This window comes from Arachis hypogaea, chromosome 7 (assembly GCF_003086295.3).
Source record: "Arachis hypogaea cultivar Tifrunner chromosome 7, arahy.Tifrunner.gnm2.J5K5, whole genome shotgun sequence".
Taxonomy (NCBI): Eukaryota; Viridiplantae; Streptophyta; class Magnoliopsida; order Fabales; family Fabaceae; genus Arachis; species Arachis hypogaea.
This window is the reverse complement of record NC_092042.1, coordinates 62,045,673-62,065,438: the sequence shown is the minus strand read 5'-3', so window position 1 is coordinate 62,065,438 and position 19,766 is coordinate 62,045,673. Positions and strand designations below refer to the sequence as shown.

The 19,766-nt window shown below is 32.4% G+C and overlaps 2 protein-coding genes across 2 annotated transcripts; both read left to right on the top strand.

Annotated features, from left to right (window-relative positions):
* The first annotated feature begins 3,493 nt into the window (after positions 1-3,493).
* LOC112703222 (transcription factor bHLH96) lies at positions 3,494-6,670 on the top strand. The gene is made up of 3 exons (XM_025754576.3): positions 3,494-4,516; positions 4,771-5,193; positions 6,135-6,670. Exons 1-3 carry the CDS (start codon positions 4,055-4,057, stop codon positions 6,246-6,248), a joined length of 999 nt encoding a protein of 332 aa, XP_025610361.1. The 5' UTR covers positions 3,494-4,054; the 3' UTR covers positions 6,249-6,670.
* A 10,189-nt stretch (positions 6,671-16,859) lies between these two features.
* LOC140174379 (uncharacterized) lies at positions 16,860-17,564 on the top strand. Its single transcript, XM_072198825.1, has one exon. The coding sequence runs from the start codon at positions 16,860-16,862 to the stop codon at positions 17,562-17,564; it is 705 nt and encodes a 234-aa protein (XP_072054926.1).
* Positions 17,565-19,766: the final 2,202 nt, after the last annotated feature.

Sequence of the window (19,766 nt, the reverse complement as noted above, 5' to 3'; positions counted from 1 at the left end):
AGATACAATCTGAGAGAAGATGACTTGATCAGTTACAATTTCGACAAAAAAATTTTCTTTTTATTGATAACCATCAAGGCAATCTCAAATTTTAATCGAGTCAATTGTATTCTAGTCATGATTCTTTAGACTTAAGACGAGGGAGAATATCTCTAAAATTAAGTAAAGAGCTCTGATAGAGTATCCACTCATAGTCATCAATAAATGTCATGATGAATTGGATAAGATGCGAAATGTTGCCATAATCATCATAAGTCTTGCATCAGTCAAGTCAGTCTTTGTTTGGAAGAGGTCAGTTGATCCCAGGTATTTTTTTTATTTGGACAAAAAAATTATAAATAGTCTGTCTACAATCTTATTTAAGGTTATAAAACTCTTTCAGCAGTTAGTATTAATAGTGCGAGCGATCAAAAGTAATTTAACGTTTGACCAGGTGGTCCTATATTTTTTTAACATTTTGAAAATACCCAAATTACAAATAAATTTTTGGAGTAAAAGTGTTATAAAACCAAGTGATAATTTAGTATTTTTGTTGTCCCATTCTTTTAATTTTTCAAATCTTTGCCAACATCATCTTTGGAATTGAAAACACCTTTTTTGAGAATTTCTCATATGGTTTCAACCTAATGACTACAGTTGGAATCATTAGCAATGACATGAGCGGGCTGAAAGTTTGATTTCTCCATAAATATACCATAGAATTGAAAAACAACAAAATCAAAATAGAGCCATAAAAAAGGACAAGAAAAAAATTAAAAAGAACTTACAAAAAAATTTAGAAAGGGTCTCACGAAGCACCACGTTAATAGTTACAAGGAACTGACATATCAATAGCTAAGACGACATGTGGCAAATTTAGATTAGCAGAAGAAGACACGTTAGCAGAGTCAGCAAGTGAATAAAATCATCAGCATGCGGTTTAATGTATTAGTTATTCGCACTGGTCACAGTTTTGATGTGCGAGTCAGATTTTTTGTGCTATAATCATAGTCGTTGAACTTATCACATCAGATGGCTAGAAATGCATGTGGAAGGTTGACGAAAAACGAGAGAAGAAGCGGGCTTGTGGCAGCCCATGGGAGTACTTCTGGCTGCGATTGGCGGTAGTGTTTGGTACGTTCGACTTTGAACAATAAGGCGGAGCCAATTGTGTAGTTGGTGGCGAAAAATAACGTTAAAAAGGTGATCAAAACATGAAAAAGTAACACAAGAATATTTAATTAAAAGAAAAGGAGTGATAGAGAATCGTAACTATCGATTAGCCATTATTAGTGTTTTTAATAATATGAGATTATTTATTTTTTTATTAGTTAAATACTTGCCAAATTTTAATTAAAAAACTGACTTTTAGACTTTCTTTTGAAAGAAAAATAGTTGTTTAATCGAAAAAACATATAAGTTTATACCATAATATTAATAAAACCAAAGAATATAAAAAAATTTTGTATTTGAATTGTGAATAATATGATATAAGGTACAAGATATTTATTGGTGACGAATAATGTATCAATAATAAAAATATAATATTCTATAATTAATTATAGTATTATACTAATAAATATATATAGATATGCTAGTTAATTCTAACGTATTGTAAGAGTAAAATTATATATATAGGGTATATACAGGAAAAAAGAAAAAGAAAAAGAAAAACAAATAAACTTTATTCGTCCTTTGTATCTGGTAGCTAAGATCTTGTGTCATACTCATATCAGGAATAATGTAAGCATATACTATTACTAGGGCCTCAGGCAATGACGGTTTCTCTCTCATTCTCTCTTGTAATCTAGAAAATCATAAAGGAGAGGAGTGTAATTTCACAGTGTGAAGCGCGTGAACTGTGAAGCGAATCTGAATCTGCCTGTGTTTGTCCGTGGCCGGGTGAGTTTGCGCGATCAGGGAAACTGGTCTTAAATTGAAACCTCACGTGCATAGAGCTGTAGCATTTTGTTTGGAGTTGAGTAATCCGGATTATGTGCATTAACTCAAATATTTTATTTTCAAATTTTTCAATAAACTAAAAGAAAAATGATACAAATTTATATGATTATTTCAACTACTCACATTTTATATATAGTTAAATAGATAAATCACTAGGTATTAATTTATACGGTATATTATGTTACCCATAACCTAACAATTTAGTCATCATCTCAAAATAGGTTTTGACATAAGTTTAGCCCCTCAACAAATAAATACGTCCAAACCTTCTATATTATGTGAAATTAGTTTAGTCGATTAGCTTCGCCAGTTAAAAGATGAGATTTTGGAGAAAGAAAAGTGAAAGAGAGCTTAAAAATTGTAAACTTTTTTTTTTGTTAAGTTTAAAATGAATAAGGAAGAATGATTTAAAGGATTTATTATATATTTTTATAATTTTATCTTTTACTAGAATATTAGAGATAAAAAGATAAATGATAATACAATAATTTATTAGTAGAGAGATAAAAAGGTAAATTAAATTAAAATAATATAAAGTTTAATTTTGAACATTATTAATGTAAATGTTTTATATAATTATGCAATTGCATCTGCTTTTTTAGATAATTATTCATACTGTCAAGATAAAAAGTAATTGTTTATGTTAGTGTAACATTATGTAACAGAATGCAAGTATTAAAATTAAATTCTATTATAAAACTGTCAATTTGAAAACATTTAAAAACAGAAATAGAGTTTAGAGTGTATATAAAACCACCAAAAATCTTACCCTCTAAAAATAGAACGTATAAACAACGTATAACCTTTAAAAAACTATTTTTGCTCTCCTAAATCTCCTAAACTAAAAAACTAAGGAACACGCACTTAAAAAGAGATAAATATTTTAAGCTGTCTTTGTTTTGTATTTTTATTTTTTATTTTTATTTTTAATATTTTCTGTTTTTTAAATTTTGTGAAAGAAAAAATAAAATTAGGAAATAAAAACAAAAAGCAGAATTTTATTGTTTTTACTGTTTTCATTTTTTCTTTTACAAAATCTAAAGAAGAGAAAACACTAAAAATAAAAATAAAAAATAAAAAACACAAACCAAACACATCTTAGTTTTCTAAAAAATTTGTAATAGTTATTTTTTTAAAGATACATGGCACTTTATGAATTTATTTAATATCATGTGTATTTTTAAAAATAAAAATATTTTACATTTATTTTATTAGGAATTGAACTAACGTCACTTGTACTTTATTAAAGACTGTCATAAAATCATTTTTTTTCTAAATTTAAATTGATAGGAGGAAGTATATTAATTAATAGTTATATATCTAATATATTTATTCACACAAAAATCTCTTATATTTGCGTGATCAAATTCTAAATTTTTAATTTATAGAAATTCTAATACCATATTATAAAATTACCTTTTCTAAAAATTTAAAATATAGAAGAAGATACATCAATAATTTTTTTAATAATTAATACATGAATAAATATATTTTTAATTATTATTGTCAGAAGTTTTTTAGGTTAAGTATCTTATATCACATGTATTTTAGTGATCAATACTTGTTGAGTTTCTGAGTTTTTTTTTTTTTTTTTGGTTTCCCTACTAACAATGCAATTCTGTTTAAACTAAAGGCAGAGGCCTTTTTAAGAAAGGAAAAAAAAAAATACAATCCTGTTTAAAGTTTAAACTAAAGACAGGGCTAACTTGATGAGGCGATGATGCAATATAAAAGGGCTACGTTGTTTGCTCTGTTAGCTAGGACTACATTGCTTCTCCTTTCCCATTTTCGCCTTCCTTCCTTCTCCAAATTCATCTTCCTTTCTTCTTTGCCACTTAAATCCTTCACCTTCATCATCTTCATCTTCACCATCCATACTTTCCTTTACAACTTTCTACATCTCTTTTCTTTTTTTTTTCTTTCTTTCTCTCTTGTTATTTTTAAGCTTTCATCATCTGCAAGAACCAAAAGGGTGCGTAGTATCCACCATTTTGGGGAACAAAGAGGGGCATCCTTTCAACAATTACTTGAAATTCAACTCTGTATATCTCATTTGAGCCTGAATTCCGTGTTCAACTCCCATCAGTATTGAAGTAAGAATAGTTTATATACAATGGCTTTGGAAGCAGTGGTTTTCCCACAAGATCCACTTTCTTATACTTGTAACAAGGATAACTATTTGTACTCCATAGCTGCAAGTGGTGGACCTTGGAGCAACCATGAAGAACTCTACGGTAATAATGTCACGGATTCCATGGACCAATGGGATTCTTACAACTCGAATTCCTCCCCTGAGCCTTGCATCACCACCATTGATCACGATCAAACATCGGTTCCTGGAGTTAACAATTCCCCCCTTGCCCCGGTAGAAGCCACCACGAGTAGCAACACAATTGCTGCTGGGACGGCTTCCACGGGGCGACGCAAGAGGAGACGTACGAAAAGCGTGAAGAACAAGGAGGAGATTGAGAACCAAAGGATGACCCACATTGCAGTTGAGAGAAACCGAAGGAAACAGATGAATGAGTACCTGGCTGTACTTAGATCCTTGATGCCTCCCTCTTATGTACAAAGGGTCAGTTTCTCTTTTACACCCCCAAAATTTATCTCCACACTTTTTTGTTCCGTTTTTATCCTCCACTGCTTACTGCCTTTGATTTTAAAAAAATGGAATAATATCAAATTATATGAATTGTAAAAATTAATTTGAAAACTTTGTTAATTAGAAACCCAAACTAAATGACCATGACATGAAATATTCAAATTTAATTTTAATTTTGAAAATAAACTGATCGACGATCTTATTAATTACAAAACCGTAACAAACAGGGTGATCAAGCGTCTATTATTGGTGGCGCAATTAACTTTGTGAAGGAGCTAGAACAGCTTGTACAGTGCATGAACGGCCAAAAGAAAACAAAACAAGAACACCACAACAACACTGTACCCTTTGCCGAGTTCTTCATGTTCCCTCAGTACTCAACACACGCCACTCGTTATTGCAACAACGACAACACGGTGTACCCGCCGTGCGTCGAGGCGGCCACGAAGAAGCCATCGTGGTCGTCCACGGCCGCAGTCGACATAGAAGTGTCGTTGGTAGATAGCCATGCTAACATGAAGATATTGTCAAAGAAGCAACATGGTTTGCTTGTGAAGATGGTTATTGGACTACAAAATCTGGGTTTCACCATTCTCCACCTTAATGTTACAACCGCTAATGATATGGTCCTTACCTCAGTTAGTGTCAAGGTATAGTTGCTTCCCTTTCATTTTGCTAATATCTTCTAGAAATAAAATTGAAACCATGTTTTTTAATAGGTGAAAACTTAATTAGGTGTATTTATTTTTGTTTTTTATGTAAATTTAAAATTGATAGTTCATCATTGTTAAATAATAATTTAATTAAATATATTTAATAATTTTTAATTATTATTTTTATATAAAAATCACTGAATGTGAGTCTATTTTTTGAATAAAAGTACTAGTATAACTTCATCAACAATTATAAATAAACCTTCAAAAGCAATTTTCTAAAGGTGAAAGGATGAGAAAACATTACACTGTTACTAAATTGTGGCCTATGTGGTAAATTAAAGTATATTAAATAAATGAGATACCAATGTTGCTTTAAGTGTTCAAATTGTATAACATTATTCAAAGCACCAATAATAACGTAAAATTATTGCTATTTTCGTGTTAATCAAGATGACGTAAGAAGGTCGTTGATCATATTACTTATTTGTACATAATAGATCAAAATATTTGTAACAGTAAAATATAACTAAATCGAAAATTGTAGGACAAATTATTTAATTACATTCATATTTTTAAATAATTTTATGTTGAATATAAAAAATAATTATTTTTGTTAAAATTCTAATACATAAATAATTAAAATATAAAATTTATTTATGTTAATAATACATCAAAATTAATTTTATTAAAAAAGTTCAAATTATCAACAGATTTTCGGAAAAAAAAATTTTCAGTCAATTTTTTTTAGCTATCAACAAATTTTGTCCATAAAACATAGGTTAGTTTAAGAATATATAATTAGTAAAAATTATTGCTCTAGTATTATATTTATTTATATATTACTATAAGGTTTTTCTTTTCTTTAAATTTCGCATAAAAAAGTACCAATTCCTATATCCTCATATATTCATTTATTTCTTTATTTATTGGGACAGGTGGAGGAAGGGAGTCAGTTGAATACAGTGGATGAAATCGCAGCTTCTGTGAATGAACTTTTACGCACAATCCATGAAGAAGTTCCTCCCTACGCTGATCATCATCAATTATAAGCTTAAAAAGAAAAAGAAAAGAGTTTCATCTTCTAATTTATATAATATAAAACAATATTGTGCAAAATAACTTTAATAATATCCATGTGTACAGGCATCATCGGTTTCGATCGTTCACCAGTTTCGATGGAATAACATTAACAAGTGTTCCATTATTTTCAGCATAAGGAAGATGCTTGCTTAGTTATAGGTTTATTTTATTTTATTATTATTTTTTCCCTATATGTTTATCTCTTTCCTCAGTTGCAAGAAATTATCACCAACAAAGAGAGATGGAGGAAACAACCAAAGTAATACATGTTGTATTGTTGGAGCCCATTTTAGATTCTACTTGTAGCTAGGGTGTATCATCATCATCATTTACCAACTTGTGAATTATTAATCGTTATTTTCTATGATAATATGATCATCATTTAATTTAATTAATTAGTTTCCTTGGAATGTTTGTGGTTTTCATCTTTTATTAAATGCGCTTGTGTATAATTGTTGTATAACACTATAAATTATTATTCTTCCGGTTTTCACGAGACCCATATGTTAGATAACTCCTATTAATAACTAAAATTGACCACTCTATATATGCATTGTATATATATAGTCTATGCTTTAAAAGAGGCATAGTATCAGTGATATGTAGAGATCATGTTATTGCATTATGAGAGTAATATTGCTCCGTTTAATTTCTTTAGTCATTTTTACATGCAAGCATTAACGGATCCAAATTAAACACAAGAAGGTATATTTAGATACGAAGGATGTTACATGATACCCTAATAAAATTTATTATTTTTGGATTAATTTTTGGCTAATTTTAGACATTAAAAATTAAATTTTAATTTTTAAACATTAAATTATAAATTCTAATAATATAAAAATAAAATATTAACATAAAATATTAGCTAATATTAACAAAAAGTGTTAATTCTTAATTTTTTCTTTAAATATATTAATATTTGTATTATTTAAAAGATAAGAGTGACTAATGTAAGAAAATCAATTTTTTATATTAAATTTTGGAATTAAATTATAATTTTTTAGTTCTAAATTATAAATTATAAATTTTTAAAAAGTAAATAAGTTTTAAAATTAAAAGTAAAAATTAACTAAGGATTAATAGTCAAATTCATTCTTGAAAGATCACTCATTCTATAAATTAGTTCTCAAATAATTTTTTTAGTCATATTAGTCCTTGAAAGATAAAACGTAAGTCAAATTGGTTCTTTCATTAATTAGATCATGACGTCCCACGTTAAGTACCATGTGTCACCAGATGATTGATTGACATGTCAGGTCAGTGACACCTAGCATGTCAGGTGTCACTTGACATATAAAAGAGTTATTTATAATCAAAATAGTTCCTGAAAGTCCATACGTAAGTCATTGTCATCCCTAAAATTTTAAAAATCAATCAAATTAGTCCTTATATAATTTTTTATCTTTTTCATAATATTAAATTTAAAATATTTTTTGATAGTACTAATTTTAATATTATTTATAGATCTTAATAAACAAAATTCTCTTTACATAAAATAATAAAAATAATTAAATTATTATAAAATTATTTCGTCATTTGCATTTTAAAGTTTTACATTTTTAAATTATAAGTTTTTTTTTATAGTAAAATTTTTTTTATTTAAATGAGTTTATCAAATTATTGTTAATTATATATTTAAAAATTTAATATTTTAAATCTCACTAAATAATATAGTAGTTATTTTAAATATTAAATCTTTTAAATTTTTAAAAATGATAATTTATATAATTGTTTAATTTATACTATAGAACTCAATAATTTAAAAATTGATTTGTGGAATCACTTGTTGAATAAAAACTTAAAATATTTAAAATAACTACTATATTTATTTAGTGAATCCAAAATATTAAAATTTTTAGTATATACTAGTTATTAAGATTCAACAATAATTTGAGTTCTATTATATAAATATTTTATATTAAAATATTAAGATTCAGCAAGTGAATCGACAATCGGTTTTTTAATTATTGAGTTCTACCATATAAATTAAACAATAATAAAAATTATAATTTTAAAAATTTAAAAGATTTAAATTTTAAAATAACTACTATATTATTTAGTGATATTTAAAATATTAAACTTTTAAATATATAATCAATAATAATTAATAAATTCATTTAAATAAAAAATTTTACTATAACAAAATTACAATTTGAAAAGGTAAAATTTTAAAATACAAATAACAAAATAACTTTATAATAATTTAATTTTTTTTATTATTTTATGTAAAAATAATTTATTTATTAAGGTCTAAAAATAATATTAAAATTAGTATTATCAAAATATATGTTAAATTTAATATTATGAAGAAAAAATAAAAAAAAATTATATAAGGACTAATTTAATTAATTTTTAAAAGTTTAGGGATGAAAACGACATACGTGTGAATTTTCAGGGACTATTTTGATTATAAATAACTTTTTTACATGTCAAGTGACACGTGACGTGCTAAGTGTCACTGACCTGACACGTCAACCAATCATCTGGTGATATGCGACACTTAATGTGACACGCCAAGGACCAATTTGACTTACATTTTATTTTTCTAAAACTAATATAATTAAAAAAATTATTTGAAAACTAATTTAAAGAATAAGTGATTTTTTTAGACGAATTTGACTATTAACCCCGTTAAATAATGTTAACTTAGTCATTTCTTATCGTTTCTCTATCTAAAACCAAGAGAATATAATATTGGGGGTTGGACTTTAGTGAGAGAATATAATGTAAGTAAAAGCGCCAAGAAGAAACATTCATGAATTATTTTTTCTGATCAGTGTACTTCTCTTATATATAGCTTTTTTTTGGAATTATTTGGACATGATAATGCTTTTGGAAACAGTGAAACAGGGTAAACTAGTAAAGTGTTATCTTCTCTTCAACATATGAGTTGGAAATCGAAATAATGTCATATTTAAAAATTTTAAATAATTAATTTTTAATTTAACAGTATAAAAATAAAAAAAAATTTAAATATTTAAAATTTGTTAAAATAAACAAGTTTGGTAAAAATTAAAAACCATAGAATTGATCTTTATTTTTATGTTCGAATGATAATTATAAAAGTAGAAAATAAAAATATGTAAATTAAAATTTACATAAAAAATTAATATATAAAACTACACATGCATGCTCATCGATAAGCATTCTGTACCTTAATTAATTTTATTCTCTAGCTAGCTAGCTGGACTAACTCAAGATGCAAAATTATTCATTTGAGAGGCAAAAATATAAAAATGGGGCCAATAGACAAAAAAAATGCACATGGTCGGTCCACCTTTCAGAATGACACGAGGACATCACGAATCTATAATGTTGTAATTTGATGGTTTGATTTTTAGCCGGTTATTAATTTTGAGTTATAAACTATTATTTTTATCCATAAAAATTAAAAATATTGATATATCTATTTATAGAAGATAAAAATTATTATTTATATTAATAAAAGATTGATTTTTACAAATAAAATTATTCAAATTCTAAATAATTAAATAAAATTTTCAAATTATCTTTGGTAAGCCTCATCTTCTTTTATTCTTCATTTATAACTCTCTTTTTGCGTCACAACTTACCTAAAACTAAAACTTTTTACGCTAATTTGTTTTTCAATTATTCACTCGGAAGAAGGAGAAAAATCAAAAGAAGAGAGAGAATGAAGAGGTGAAGGCACGAAAAGCCACTGCCGCCATTGTCGCCGTCTCGGGTTGACGAGAAATTGAGGCAGAAATGTTGAACCCGAGAAGAGAGAAAGAGAGGGGGAGAGATACAGAAATAGAATGCGAAGGGGATTGAAGATCGCGAGGAGATGGCAATGACAGAGGTGCACCGGCAGTGATTTCTGTCGCATTTGAAAGAGGCCGCCGCCAAGCTACTCTCCTCCCTACATCGTTGCTGCTGTTGTAAACCCTGTAAAATTGGTAAATAATTAGTCAATAAATTAATTTTTAATAAGAAAATTAGAAATATGAATTTTATAATCTTAGGAGGTAGAAATAATTAAATATGAATTTTAACACTAATTTTAAAGAATTTGGCCCAAGATTAGGCCAAACAGACTGAACCGATCAAACCGAGCCCGTAGGCCCAACCAACTCTCTTAAATTAATGAGCATCAGCTCATTCTTCTTCTTTCTCATTGAGGAACTGTGGAGCATTCAAGGAAAGGGAAGGAGAGCTCCGTAACCTAACCTCCCACTTCAATCTCACATAACTTTCCGCTCCGAGTTTTGATCGTTGCACCATTTGCGACCACGCGACCGCAGCGTCGAGCTCTACAAAACCCAGTCGATAATTAGGTAAGAAAACTACTTCTGTGTTCTAATTTCTTCCTTCCCAATTTCAAAATTTATGAGCAATTATATTGAAAATTGTTTAATTATGGTGTTTAGACTCGAATTAGCTTGAGGAAAACGCTTAATCTTGCTTCATTGGTGCTTGAATAAGGTGAGAATCCTAGAACCCTAGTTAACTCATTGATTTTGTGTTCTGGGTATTAAGTTTTGGGTTTACATATGTGAAATTGTGTATTAAGTGTGTATATATATAAATTGGAGCTTGATTGTGAACATTGGAGTCTTGGTGGAGCTTTGGATGTCATTGCTTTGGATTCTTGGGGCTGAGTTTTGAACATTTTGGTGGTGCCTTTGGGTTATACGAGAAAATCGGCTAAGGTATGGTTTAGGTTTCTCGTATTTAATATATAATGTCTTGTGAAAATTTAGGCTAGATGGCCTTAGGATAGGTGTGAATGCATGAGTATATGGAATACTTAGTACCTCTGATAATAACTTTTGATATAGATTGTGTAATTGTTTTGGTGGTTGATGTTGGAGATGAAAATGGAATGTTAAATGATGACTTAATGATGGTTGATAAGGTGATGAGAATGAGTATGTATGTGTGATGAATTATTGATGATTTTGTTGGTTCTGGTAAGTAATTTACGTAAGAGATTGGTTTGGTTGAGGTATGATTGTATTTTCTATCAGTATAAGTCTCTAAACCTCCTAGGTTGAGGGGAGGAGCTCTGCTGAGTTTTATGGATCAATAACTATTACTGTTTCTTTTCAATCCGTGTTTGATTCTCGATTCTAAGATATATCTTTATTTTTCATCATCATGAATGCGTTGAACTGGAATAAGGTTATCTCATTCTACATGAGTTCAAAGTGTGTCTTTCATCGGACAATGATGAACCACTAGCTTAATTATACATCTCTTAGACGGCTAATCCATGACTTTGTTGGGGACTTCTCAAAATACCAGTTCAGCCGAGGTATGGGGAGATTAGGGTCTTTGTGGTAGGGGCTAGAACACAAAGGCGCAACATTCTCTGATCTGGAAGATTCAACCTTGTATATGGCATTTTGAGTAGGATTATTAAGGAGAATAGACTGCAGGAGCTTCACCCTCGATCAGAATGGATCCACACTAACCCTGGGGTTCAGATCTAGAGGAGCATTGGTGACCTCTCAACCGGCATTGATCACATACAGCCAGCCAAAGAAAAAATTATTCACAGTTGAAGAAGACAGTAAGACCAGAGTTATCCAGAAGAATAAAGCATCTCCAAGCTTTAATAATCTTCTTATCATTGCAAACATATCAACCTAGTTAAGTTCTCTTTATTTTCTTTTATGCGTTTAAACAAATCCATCAACTTTTCTATCCGCTTGACTAAGATCTACAAGATAACCATAGCTTGCTTCAAACTACAATTCTCGTGGGATCGACCCTGACTAACTCAGGTATTACTTGGACGACCCAGTGTACTTGCTGGTTCAGTTGTACGAAGTGTAGAAATTCGTGCACCAAAATGCTAACCCTAAAAGATGTTGAATTTAAATTAAAAAGTACAAGGATAAATAAAACTAAGCTAAAAAAATACTAAAATCCCCTTTGGGCCCACTTTAGTCTTGTGCTCATCCAAGCCTGGCGTACAACTTGGAGAATGGGCATTGAACGCCAGTTAGGGGGTGAACTCGTGCTCCCTTGGTCCCTTGGTGGCATTGAATGACAGTCTTGGGCGTTCAACGCTGGGCTTTGATCCTTTTTGGGCATCGAACTCCAAATATGGATGTTCAACGCCAGTTAGGGGCAGTGATCTGGAAGAGAAGTATAAACTATTATATATTGTTGGAAAGATCTAGAAGTTAGCTTTCCAACGTCGTTAAGAACGCATCATTTGGATCTCTTTAATTCACGATATACTTGTTGGAATGCACGGAGGTCGGGCTTTGACAACATCTGCTATCATTTCTTCGTCTCTGAACAAGGCTTTGCCAAACTCGCCAATTTTGCCAAAAAATTCTCTAAAATCATAGAAAAAATACAAAAACTCAAAGTATCATCCAAAAGTTGAATTTTGCACTAAAACTTACTAAAATTAATAAAATCTAACTAAAAACAATATGAAAGTGCAATGAAAAAGCGTATAAGAAATTCACTTATCAGGGACCTCCAGTCAAGATAAGATAGCCTGACAATCCTATAAAAGGGGAGTCCCATCGCTCCCCCCATCTGTGATCAACTCCACCCTAAATAGCCCTAATCACAACCTCTCTAACTCTCTAACTTAGGCGTCAAAGTGTCATTGAAAGTACTATTCGCTGCTGTTCCCAAAGCTTGCGAGATCTAATCACTAGTCCGAGATGGCTCCCGATCCTCGCCCTCATCAGGTACAGGTAACACCTTGTACAATTTCTTTTCAAATTTTATGAAAATCTTGTGTAAGAAATATATTTACATTTGATTCTTTCAATGTAAAAATTATTTTAAGAAATTTTGTAATTTTATAAAAAAAAATTAATTTTTTATTAAAAATTAGTCAACATTTATTTTTTAAATTTTTATTTTCTTGAACATTTGTTCATTAACAATTTTTTTAGTTAAGAAAAATTGATAACCTTAAAAGTTTATTTGAAAAACTCAACATTCTTACAGTTTGGCCAATTTTAATTCGCAAGAAAAACTGGTAATATGTGTTTTTTTATGAAAATATCTTTAATAAAATAAAAGATTGTTTTACTCTTATGTATATAAAAGCAAAAGGCACCAGGTTTTAAGCTTTATCACAGGGAGTTGGTGTTAGTGTTGCAAGTTTGAGGAGTGTTGAAGTTAGTCCCATATCAAAAAAAGTAAAGAATAGTGAGGAGTTTATAAGACAAGAGACCCATTAACTTGACATCTTAAGGTTTTGAGTTGGATGTGATATCTTTTCTCATCATATATTCTCTCATTTAATTCCTCCCCGAAGTCTCCTCGATGATCGAGAACTCTCCACGGTTAACCCAACAGTTGGGAAAAAACAAAAAGAGATAACATAGTTTAAAAGAGTGTAAAATGATTATTTAAATCATTATTAACTAAAAATGGATTAGTTATATACTATATATATCAACCATGTATCCATAAAAAGTTAACTATTAAATCAATCACCTACATATAATACATATTCAAATATAATATATGTTAAAAATAAATTATACAACATACATTTATATAAATGTATAGTTATTGATTTTTTTTGTGCGTATAACATTCCTATATATATACCAGATAACTGATTTATAATTACATTACTTAACTTTTTGCTATGTTGGCACTCTCTCTAATTGTATATTGTTTGATGCCAAAAAAAATTTCAAATGAAGATGAGTCATCTAGATTAGAAATGAGCAAAGTATTAATCAATTGTAATCTAGTTAAGAAGACACCACCCTAAAATAGTAAACCTCATGTCTACAATGTACTTTTATTTGTGTTTAACTATTGATGATGAATATGAGAGCAAGAAAGTCTCAATAAAATTCCTTGATCATGCAAAGAATTTTGCATGTATATATACCTTTTGCATTATTACTTTAAACCGAGTTAATTTTTTTACCAATTTGAGTAGAAGAAAAGTTTCAAAAGACGAGATGGATTATATGAATGGATGATTATGCCATTAGCCTCTTTAATATACCAAGCACCTTCATGCACTTGACGGATTACGTATTTCTGTCTTTTATTGGAAAATTTGTTGTTATTTATTTTAATGACATTTAATATCTAAGGTTAAATTTGATTTTGGTCCCTAACGTAGAGGCCAAAAATTTGTTTCGTTCCTAAGTTTTTTTTTCAAACAAAATCATTCCCAACGTTCATGCTTGTATTAAAATGGACCTTTTGCACCAAAAATAAAATTTAATGACAAGTTTGCCTTTGCGGTTTGTCTCCCTTAATTTTCATTCCCGCGAAGTGCACTTCTGCTCATGAAGTAATTCATAATCTTCCTTAAAACACTTGAAAACTGAAATGTTGGTGTGAAACCCACATACGTAGGTGTGAAGAGGGTGTACAGAAAGGATTGTCGCCATTGGGGGGGTTAAGCTTGAGAATCGGTGTGCTGTGACATTGGTGAGTGATCTTCATCGCTGCAACAATTGATTGTCCAGGTACGATTACTTTCCATCCCTTAAGCAATCACATCAACTGTTTACAACATGTTGGGGGTTTGCAGTTCATCACCATGTTACTCTGTTTGAGCATTTCGGGGTTGAATGCAGGCTTCCGAGTCTGCTGCCATAGCTAGGGTTTGTATATATGTGTGTTAATAATGTATTTAGTTGTATAACAGGGTTGACTGAGCAGAAGATGGTGTACATAAATATGAGGGTGCATCATGGGGGTGCATTCGGATATGAAGAGGGGGTATTTAAGTACTTGAAGGGTCAAAGTACAATCATCAAGGATATTGACAGCGATTGTTGGTCTATGTTTGAGGCCTATGAAGATCTAAGATAGTTTGGGTACTTACAGGCCAACATTGTAGCATTGTGGTATAAAGATCCAAGCTTGGATGATTTGGAGACTAGCCTGAAGATGCTAAAGGGTGACATAAAAGCAATCGAAATGTGCAACATTGCTGGATTACGGGGCTTGATAGAGTTGTATGTGGTCCACGATGTGGGCGATGCGGAGCCGTTTTCGGAAATGGGTTACGTTGACATTGGGGGAGTTGCTGAAGAGGGCACAGATAATGGGCATGGCTTGGTTATTTTCGAAGGGCACGAGGATGAGGCAGCAAAGGCAAGTGGGGAACCTAATAAGGGAACCGAGGGTAGAGATGTGGGGGATGAGTTTCGAGTAGATGAAAGTGATTCCAGTGATGAAGACAGTAAGGACCCTGAGTATATGCCATTTGATGATGAGGGGGACAGTGCAGGAGACATTCACTTCACTGATAGTGAGGAGGATTATAAGGGTGATAGTGGATTTGATGAGGATACTGTGCCCAAGGAAGCTACTGCTGGCAAGAAAAAGGGGAGTGGGATAAATCAGTTTAGTGATGAGGATGGAGCAGATAGTGATGAGTCGGAGATAGACCACATGATTGGTGGAGATGAGGGGGATGATGACGATGCTGAGAATGATGCCGATGATGTATCAGATCATGGGGGTCAAAGGTTTCCAGTCCATAAACCTTTGAAGGATATGAGCAGCTATAGATGGGAGGTAGGAACACTTTATGCATCCAAACAAGAATTTAAGGAGACTGTGCTGGCATATGCAGTTCATACGGCTAGAAGCATCAAATTTAAGCAGTGTGATTTGGTCAGGGTTAGAGGTGTTTGTCAGAAGGACTGTCCATTCTGGCTCTATACACATAGGGTTAGAGATGAATCCACCTGGCAGTTAAAAAGCCTGAACCTGCAACACACATGCATGCAAATACACAAGGTTGGGATACTGCACACTAATTGGCTTGGAGCCCAATTTAAGAAGAAGATAGAGTCTAATCCTAGAATTAAAATAAATGAGTTACAAGCAAAGGCACACAAGAAATAGAATGTAACAGTGACCAAGTCCATGGCAGCCAAGTCAAAGCAAGAGGCACTAAGTCAAATTCAGGGTGCATTTAGGGAGTAGTATAGAAGGATTAATGATTACTGTGCAGAGCTTATAAGGGCCAATCCAGGTTCATCGGTCAGCTTGAAAGTGATTAGGAGCCTAAATTTTTCCCAGGAGGTCCAGAACCCCGAATTGATGAATTATTGTGTATTCCAGAGATTGTATGTCTGCTTCAATGCATGCAACAAGAGCTTCCAACATTGCATACCCTTTATCAGTTTGGATGGGTGTTTCTTAAAAACTCCTCAGAGTGGCCAGTTATTGACTACAATAAGAAGATATTCTAATGACCAGATCCTTCTGATTGCTTATGCGGTGGTTGAAGCTGAGACAAAGGATTCCTGGGTTTGGTTTCTGAGACACTTATATGATGATTTGGGTGTTGAGAAAATTGGAAAGTGCACATTCATGTCAGATCAGCAGAAGGTGAACATTAATTTAAAAATTGTTTTTAAAGTTTATGACTTATGGTGAACACTATACTAATTAGCTTGGTTACCTTTTTAATGCAGGGCTTGTTACCAGCTCTTGACGAAGTCATCCCAGGGGTGGACAACTGATACTATGTGAGGCATCTCTATAACAACTTCAGGAAGAAATTCCCTGGATTGGAGCTGAAGAATCAAATGTGGAGATGTGCAAAATCTACGCACCGGAAAGATTAGGAGAAGGAGATAAAGACAATGAGATTCAAGAGTGAGGGTGCATTTTGGCACTTGAACAACATTCCACCCAGGTTTTGGTCCCGTTCTCGCTTTTCATTTCATTCAAAGTGTGACTCTCTTGTTAACAACATGAGTGAGAGTTTTAATGTTATCATAGTTGAGGCTAGAGAAAAACCAATTGCCACAATGTTAGAGGACATTAGGGTCTATATAATGACTAGATGGGCTGCCAATAGGGATAGGATTCAACTGTACCAAGGTAACATCATGCCAACAATTAGGAAAAAGTTAGAGAAAATGGCAAAGTATGCTAGGAACTGGAGGCCATTTTGGCCAGCTGCTAGTAAGTATGAGGTGATGTGTGGGTTAGACAAATTTGTTGTAGATTTGTCTGCTGGTGGGTGTTCCTGTAGGAGGCGGCAGATGAGCGGGCTACCCTGTCCTCATGCCATTAGCTGCATAACATTCAAGGGTTTAGAATTTGAGTCGTTTGTGGATGACCATTACAAAAAGGATGCTTACCTGAGGTGCTACCAGGAAGTGATACATCCTCTGAACGGGCCAGATCTATGGGAGAGATCTCAGTATGATGATGTCATGCCACCACCATATCGGAGGCCAAGTCACCGGTCAGTTAAGAAGAGGAAGCGAGGACCTAGGGATGAGGATAACAGAAGCCAAACCCACCTCTCCCGTAGGGGGCCAAACTCAGAGGTTCTCTAACTGTGGTACTTTAGGTCACAAGAAATTAGGTTGCACAAAGCCTAACAAGAAGGTATGTTCCTTTCTGTTATAGTGTTCAATTTGGTTTATATTAAATTGTGCTAAATATGTTCCTAATTTTTTATTTTTCTCACAGGTCCAACCTGCAAACTCAACAAGCTAGTAAGGGTCCAAAGGGAGGTATTAAGGTTGCAAGCTTACAACCCCTAGCCAAACAGTTCAAAGAGGAAAACTTAGCAGGACTTCATGCTCTCAACCCAGCCCTGCAACAACTCATTCCAACCCAGCAACAACTCAGCCCAAGAAACCAGTAACCAGGCCCAGAAAGTTGGCAGCTAAGCCCACTGATCATTCAACTCAGCCTAAGAACCAACCCAAAAAAGCAGGGCCAGCACCACCTCAGTCCAACCCTAAAGCTCCTTCATCTCAACCATTGCCTAAGAAGAGCAGTGCAGCAGCTTCCTCTACTAGCAAGAAGGATTCACACAGTCAACCAACTGAGAGAAAGAGGTGTTTTTCTATAATCCAGACTGGTGCACCTCATATCCTACTATAGAAATTGAAGCTAATGGCAAAATTGCCTCCTAGTGCATGGGGCAATCTTTAGAAATCATTAGTTATGCTTTTGGCTGTTATGCTGTTTCATTAGGCCTCAAACAATGTTATTTTGTTATTTTGTTCTATGTGGTTAACTGGTTTGAAGTTTGTTTATGAACAATGTTAGTCTATATTTTTCTGTTTAAGTGATAACTATAGGTCTGTAATTGGCCATTTTGCCTGATGGATGGTGTTATGAATGACTTTAATTGTCAGTGATTTAAGGTTCATTGGTCTGTGTTTTATCCTGGTGCACATATATCTACTTTACAGTATTTCAACACGTATCCTCTGCTTCATGCTTGGAAATCAGCACAACCCTTTCATTTATACATTCAAACATGTTCACAAAGGATACAAACACATAAGATCATTGTAACATTAACAATAACCCTATCAAATAACCAAAAAGCACAATAAAATCCTACAATTCATGATCTAATCATCTGCTGATTAAGTGCATTCCATATGGTTGCCTTAACTTGTGTGGATTATGCAGCAACAATTACAAAAACCCAATCCACCTAACTACCCCTAAAGTAGCTACAATCCTCACCTTTCGTTCGACAACCTTCAATCTTGTCTTCAAGGTTGTAATTTTCTTCCTGCTTCTTGCAATCTCAGAATTCTGCTGCACTCCTCCAGCTTCTGGGTCTGCCCACTGATGAGCGGATATTTTATACGCTTTTTGGGGGTATTTTCATATAGTTTTTAGTAGGATCTAGCTACTTTTCAGTATATTTTTATTAGTTTTTATGCAAAAATCACATTTCTAGACTTTGCTATGAGTTTGTGTATTTTTCTGTGATTTTAGGTATTTTCTGGCTGAAATTGAGGGACCAGCGCAAAAATCTGATTCAGAGGCTGATAAAGGACTGCTGATGCTGTTGGATTCTGACCTCCCTACACTCGAAATAGAATTTTTGGAGCTACAGAAACCCAAATTGTGTGCTCTCAATTGCGTTGGAAAGTAGCCATCTAGATCTTTCCAGAAATATATAATAGTCCATACTTTTTTTGAGTTTAGACAACGCAAACTGGCATTCAACGCCAGCTTTCTGCCCTATTCTAGCGTTAAATGCCAGAAACAAGTTGCAAGCTAGAGTCAAATGCCAGAAACAAGTTACAAACTGGCGTTCAACTCCATGGAAGGCCTCTACACGTGAAAGTTTCAATGCTCAGCCCCAACACACACCAAGTGGGCCCCGGAAGTGGATTTCTGCACTATCTATCTTATTTTACTCATTTTCTGTAAACCTAGGTTACTAGTTGAGTATAAAAACTACATTTAGAGACTTATTTTGTACCTCATGATATTTTACATCTGAATTTGTATCTTCTACGGCATGAGTCTCTAAACCCCATGGTTGGGGGTGAGGAGCTCTGCTGTGTCTCGATGAATTAATGCAATCATTTCTGTTTTCTATTCAATCACGCTTGTTTCTATTCTAAGATATCCATTCGCACTTCAACATGATGAATGTGATGATCCATGACACTCATCACCATTCTCAACCTATGAACGCGTGCCTGACAACCACTTCCATTCTACCTTAGATTGAATGTTTATCTCTTGAGTTTCTGGTTCACGAGTTTGACTGCCTC